We start from the raw sequence: 6,609 nt of genomic DNA on the forward strand, positions 1-6,609 counted from the left end.
CTCCTAAGTGCCCTCCTGGGCCACCCTCACCCCTAAGGCACTTATCAGCCCATGTTCCCCCACCTTCCTTATTAGTTTCCCCCCAACCTAGTGTCCCCACCTACCTCACCCGGCAAGGTGCGCGCAGAGGTGGGGGAGTGGCCGCCCACTCCTGCGGCCCGGCCTGGGGCTAAGCGGGCTCTGAGCGGGGCTGAGCCGGTGGGGCTGCGGGGCAGCGGGGCGGGCGGGGCCTGTGCCTCCCGCGCTCCTATAAAGGGCGCCACCCGGCGCTCGCCGCCACTGCTGCTGCGCCCGCTGCGCTCCCGCCTCGCTCAGCCGTCTCTCCCGCCCGTCTTTATCACCGCTTGCTCGCGCCATGGGTCGACAGAAGGAGCTGGTGTCCCGCTGCGGGGAGATGCTCCACATCCGCTACCGGCTGCTTCGCCAGGCGCTGGCTGAGTGCCTGGGTACCCTCATCCTGGTGGTGAGTGGGGAGGACCCGGAGAAGCCCTTCTGTCCCAGCGCCTACACTCCCTATTCCCTCTGTTCACCGGAGAGCTGTGTTTTTCAAGACAGCCTTGACCCTTCTCCCAGCTCTGATCCCCAGCTCGACGCTTTCCAGAGTGCGCTTTCCCCATAACTTTTACCCCATCTATGACAGCTGTGACTTCCCAGTGACAGCACTGCTCCTTTTTAACCTCCCACCACAGGCTGGGGGCAGCTGTCACTCCTGCAGTCAGGGACCTTCAGTCCCCTTCTCAAGGCTCCCACAGCTCCCAGGTTCTCAGAGCCCCAGCCCCCAGAGGCAGTGGAGGCCCCTATTAGGTTATTTGGGTCCTGATGTCTGGCCCCTAATGAATAATTAAGCCTCAGAAAGTCCAAAAGTTCTCGTGGCATGAAGACAGTTTACCACAGGTGGGGACAGAGGGCGGAGACTGATCAGGGTGCAAATAGCACAAGGAGGATCCTGAAGGAGCTGTGAGGGTGCTGGCTCCCCAGGCGCAAAGGAAGTGGTGTCACCTCATGCGGAGCGACTCCCAGACCCTGTCAGTTACCCAGACAGATGCTGTCAGCTTCTGTGAAGAAGCCCTCCGAGTTGAGTTGCGCTGTGGGTTCTCTGAGTGGGACACTTCTGCCTGAGTTACTTCCCGGTTCCAGTTACTCCCTGGTTACTCCAGTTTTGCCCCTGGGTTGTTCCTGGGTGACTCTGTTTGCACTTCTTGGGTCTGGCAGACACACCAGTTACAGTCTCCATTTCCTGTCCCAGTTACTATTTTCCCCCTAGGTTACTTCTGGGTTCAGTTCCTCCTTTGCAGTGGGTGGGTTACTCCATTCCTGCCCCAGCCCCAACCCTAGATAATGCAGACCCGACAGACCCCTGTGGACTCAGAAGCTTAACTGGAAGCAAGTAGGGCGGGAGTGAGCCACCCACACGGGCTTTGGTAGTGTAGCAGGCTCCATGGGAGAGGACCGCTGCGACTCATCTCTGGTCTCGGAAACACACAGCGGGAAAGCCAGTGGGGCATTCTATATCCACAGCCCCCTCGCAAAACTAGTGGCCCTACCGGTCACCCCCATCCCTTCTCTTCCCTGTGCCAAGAAGGAAGTGGGGCAGCTGCGTATCATCCTCCTGCCCCCAGAGTCTTGTGTCCCCCCACTCCCTGTCTGATTTATGGTTCAGGCCCCTGTTTGAGAGCAGCCAGGACAGGGGAAGTTGTCTTCCACATTCAAAGAGGGGCCTCTGTGTCCCCTCCCAAGTCTCAGTTTGTCTCCCCCACAAAGGAGCAGTCAGGCCTAGCACTGAGCCCCAGGAAGGAGGATTTGAGGCTCAGATGAGTGTGAGGCAGTGGGTGTCAGTGAAGAGCAGAATCTCAAAGGGTAGCCTGAAGAGGAAGGAGCAGGCCCCGGAGACCCCCGAGCGGTGGGTGAGGGCTTGCCTGCATACTTCTGTGGGTTGGTGCCCTAGAGCCTGCAGTGGCAGAATCGGCTGGCTTTGGGGTGAGGGGAAACCCTTTCTCTGGGGTACCTAGTAAGGGCAGAGTGTGGGGGAGAAGGGAAGGAAGGAAGAGGAAGATTAGCCCCAGGGTGGTGGAACTGGCTCTGACAGCTTCTCCCTCCAAGGCCTTCTGGGATGGAGCCAGGTTTGGGCCTCAGGCAGGCAAGGAACTGAGACCAGGGCCGGCCAAACCTGGCAGGATGCCCCAGACCCACAGGTGCCTGCCCCCCGCCCCCCGACATACTCACAATCTCTGATCTTTGCTCTCACCTGCTGTACACCTTTGCCCTTGCATCACTGCTGCTGTCTTCCCCACCATCTCTTGGTGTTTTTGAGGGATGATAATTAAAATGCCTAGCAACTCAGTACAACAGGACACTGACCCATCAGAATGGCCGAGGGCCCTCTGCACAGGTCTTGGAAACTATCTGCTTGGTAGGCACAAAACCTTTAGTTATGGGGAGATGGAAGAGGAGACCTGGGCAGGGGCTGGAGCAGCTTTGGGGGACACTCCGGGAGCTCAGGGCAACAGCTAGTACAGAAGCATTTTTACATTTGAACAGGGGAATAGACATATAGTACATTCTGTCCTTGTAGGACACCAGGGATCTTAGTTCTCTTGAAACCCCCCATCCCTGGCAGAAAGCTTAGAAATAATCTTCCCACTTTCACTGCCCTGTGGCCAGGACTGGGGCTAGTGAGAGGAGCCACTCAGATCCTCCAAATCTGAGTGAGGACCCTTGACCCCTGAGGGCAGAGAGGTCAGGGCAGGTGGAGATAGGAGACTCTGGGGCAGGGACAGGTCAAGGAGGAGGTTGAGGGTACTGAGAGGGCTTCTGGGGAGAGGCAGGGGCAGGGGCAGGGACTCTGACGTCCCAGATTCAGGAGAAGAGGATTCAACCTAACTTCTGGCCTCCTCCCTATTTCTTTGTACTTCTCACCCCCATCACCACCACCGCCTGAGCTCTACTTTGGGGCAAAGAGGGAGGCAACTGCAGGTGGGGAATGAGTGAGCCTTCCTGCCGCTATGGGCCAGGCCTGAAGGGCTGGGGGAGAAACTGCTTAAGTAAAATCTGTTTCTCTCCACCCCATTCCTTTTGAGATTCAAGAAAAATCAATGCAGATGGTTCAGCCATCTTCTGGGCTCCCAGTTGCAGACTTTGCTTCCAGTCTCTTCCATACGGCCCTATTATGTTAGAGTTAGGACATTGGGGATGGGAGGACAGGCACGTCTGCTTCTTTTCAGGGTGCAGTTGCAACAGTAGGGGTTTGGGCTGAATTCCAGCACAAGCCTTCTTTCTTCTTGACGGGGGGCAGGCAGAGGTTCCTGGCTTTACCCTTCCGCCTGGAGTGAGAGTTGCTGGGAGTCAGCTGGGCCTCACCCATCCTGTCTTGTTCTGTTTCCTGACACAGATGTTCGGCTGTGGCTCTGTGGCCCAGGTCATTCTCAGCAGGGGCACCCACGGTGGTTTTCTTACCATCAACCTGGCCTTTGGCTTTGCCGTCACCCTGGGTATCCTCGTCGCTGGCCAGGTCTCTGGTAAGGTCTTACCCCACCCTCAGTCATTCCCACACTCAACAGCATTCCCACAAGTTGTCCCACTGGGGAATCAGGTGGAGGGGGCATTCCCAAGGGCAGGGCATAGCTGTATCCTGAGCTCTGAGCCCTTGGAGGAGAAGAGTGAAGAAGGAACTTGATACTTACAATCTTCAACTCCCACCTTGGAATCAGAGGTTTGCAGAGTTCGGCCTGTTTTACAGGCCAACCCACCATCCCATGCAAGAAACCCTTCTCTGTACCCCTGCTCCCCCAGGCCAGAGATGGGGAACATGAGGGTGGTGTGGAATCCTGGCCTCCCCACTGTGGCAGGCTATGGCTAATAGGTCCCATCTCTCTTCTGCCCAGGGGCCCACCTGAACCCTGCTGTAACCTTCGCCATGTGCTTCCTGGCCCGTGAGCCGTGGATCAAGCTGCCCATCTACACCCTGGCTCAGACGCTGGGAGCCTTCCTGGGTGCTGGGATTGTTTTTGGGTTGTATTATGGTAAGCATTACCCTCCTCCACTCCCCCTCCTCCTACTTGGGACCTGCTGGCACCAAGTCTTTTGATGATAGACAGTTGGGGCCTGCCCAGGCCCTAGGCTCATGACTCACTCATTCACGCACAGGCCCAAGGTGGGGGGCACGAGGGAAAAGAAACGAGTTGGGCAACAATAGCGTCTCAGGCCCTCACCCCACCCACCCTACCACCTCCAATTCCAGAGTAAGATAGCAATGATTTCACTCACCCATGACCTCTGGGAGGGTGGGCCCAACCTGAGAGGGGAAACCTGCTCGAGCCTCTGCGCTCACCCACTTGGGTCTAATCTGTCAACAGATGCAATCTGGGCCTTTGCCAACAACGAGCTTATAGTCTCTGGCCCCAATGGCACAGCTGGCATCTTTGCCACCTATCCCTCTGGACACTTGGACATGGTCAATGGCTTCTTCGATCAGGTATGGTCTGGAGACATGTGAGGGGAACACAGAGAAGGGGTCTAGGCTGCCCGGGGTTGCTGATGGGCTGGCTAAGGGACAGGACTCCTTGTCTATAGCAGCACTTCTCAATACATGGGGGCATCTACATCCGAATCAGGGTGGCAGGGACTTACAGTTAACCAGCTCCCCAGGGGATCCTTATGCCTACAAAAAGCCTAGCACCACTGCCCTAGAGAGCAGAATACGGGAGGTGAAAAGAGTCTAAGACCTGGAGGGAAGCCGGAGGCTGGAAGGAGGGACCAGAAGGTGGGGTGGGGGCTACTCCTCACCCCACTCTCCCTTCTCCAGTTCATCGGCACAGCCTCCCTCATTGTGTGTGTGCTGGCCATTGTGGACCCCTACAACAACCCCGTCCCCCGAGGCCTGGAGGCCTTCACCGTGGGCCTGGTGGTCCTGGTCATCGGCACCTCCATGGGCTTCAACTCGGGTTATGCCGTCAACCCTGCCCGGGACTTCGGGCCCCGCCTCTTCACTGCCATCGCGGGCTGGGGCTCGGAAGTCTTCACGTGAGTGCCATCCCCACCTGGCCTGCCCCAGTTTGCCTCCCTTCTGCTTGTGCCACCCACCCTTAACCACATATCCTGTCCCCCAGGACTGGCCGCCACTGGTGGTGGGTGCCAATCGTCTCCCCACTCCTGGGCTCCATTGCGGGAGTCTTCGTGTACCAGGTCATGATCGGCTGCCACCTGGACCTGCCTCCACCCTCCACTGAGCAGGAGAATGTGAAGCTGGCCCACGTGAAGCACAAAGAGCAGGTCTGAGTGGGCAGGGGCCATCCCTCCGCCCCTCTTCCGGGAGCATCCACTGACTGTGCAGGGGCTGCTCCCTAGAAGCCCCCTTCGTGAACCCCCTCCCAGGCTAAGAAGTTCCTAGTCTGCCCCCACCCACTGGACAGCCCCCTCCAGGATTTTCTACCAGACTCTGCCCAGATAGGACTTTAGTCCTTAAACTGTGGTGGGACAGGGTGTAGGGCCAACATAACCCTTTGTATCCCAAAGGGAGGGAATGGGCAAGTGGGTGTGTGAGCGTGTGTGCACGTGCGTATGTGTTTTCCCAGATATTCAGGGCAAGGGAACAAGTAGAGTGGATTCTAGCTGTGAGGGGAGCCTAGAGGAAAGGGACAGTGATGTGTCCACCTGTGAGTGAGGAAAGTGCTGGGGTCTGCATGTTTCAGGGGCTCCATGTGGAGGAGGGTCCAGATATATGTATTTCTGAGTATGTGTGTATCTGCCCTGTTTTCCAAGCACGGGCTTAGGGGAGGCTTTGGGGGAGGTAGGGTGGGAATATTGGTGGGGCTGGGAAGAGGGGGCCACAGCCCAGGTGTGGACCTCTGGCTGTACATAAGCAGGAGCCGAATAACATGTTTCTGTCATAATGTAGGCATGAGAGGGTGAGGTGCAGTACAGGTCATTAGTTTCATGTTTTTGCTCTTCGTTTTTTTGTTGTTTTTTTTTAATATAGCCGATGTTACAGTTTTAGGGATGGGGATTGGAGACCCTACTCTATGTTTGGTTTTCACTCCTTCAATCTTCCACTCAGAACATGTGCTCTTTTGCCTTTTATATAAAATAAATAAATAAAATGTATGCTTAAAACCGCCAATTGTGTACATATTTTCCTGTTTGCTCTGCTGTTTTTCTGAGGTCAGTTAAGGAGCTTCAGTGTGTCTGGCCACATATACCCAGGGTGCCCAGCAGGGTGTTTATCCTGGCCAGGGCACCCTGGTGGGCAGGGGGCAGTTACACAGACAGGTCAGAGAGTCTCTTCATCTCAGCTTGGCTCAGTGGTCCCACACTTTCCCCCAAACTTCCATCCTCTTGAGAGTCCCGGCACAATGAATGGCATCTCCTTCCTGATCCCTATACCCCCCCACCCCATCACTTCAGGAAGACTAGCTTGAGCCTGGCCTAGGCAAGAACTTTCTCCCAGGCAGACTTACCCCAAGGGGAGGACTCGCTACCCAAGAAGTAGTGAGCTCCCTCTTGCTGGAGGAGACCAATCAGACTGGGAACCTATGTTGTCTTCTACAGTTTGCAGCTGTTCAGGCTCCATCACCTCCACCCAGACCTTGGTCACAGCTCCCTTAGCAGCTTCCC

At 56.5% G+C, this 6,609-nt stretch overlaps 1 protein-coding gene across 1 annotated transcript; it reads left to right on the forward strand.

Annotated features, from left to right (window-relative positions):
- Nucleotides 1-271: 271 nt before the first annotated feature.
- Nucleotides 272-6,115, forward strand: AQP3 (aquaporin 3 (Gill blood group)). The gene is made up of 6 exons (XM_019734301.3): nt 272-463; nt 3,389-3,515; nt 3,882-4,019; nt 4,353-4,471; nt 4,802-5,019; nt 5,106-6,115. The coding sequence occupies exons 1-6, from the start codon at nt 356-358 to the stop codon at nt 5,272-5,274; spliced, it is 879 nt and encodes a 292-aa protein (XP_019589860.1). The 5' UTR covers nt 272-355; the 3' UTR covers nt 5,275-6,115.
- The last annotated feature ends 494 nt before the right edge of the window (nt 6,116-6,609 follow it).

Source organism: Rhinolophus sinicus, chromosome 16, assembly GCF_057876585.1.
Source record: "Rhinolophus sinicus isolate RSI-liver-muscle chromosome 16, RSI-T2T, whole genome shotgun sequence".
Classification (NCBI taxonomy): Eukaryota; Metazoa; Chordata; class Mammalia; order Chiroptera; family Rhinolophidae; genus Rhinolophus; species Rhinolophus sinicus.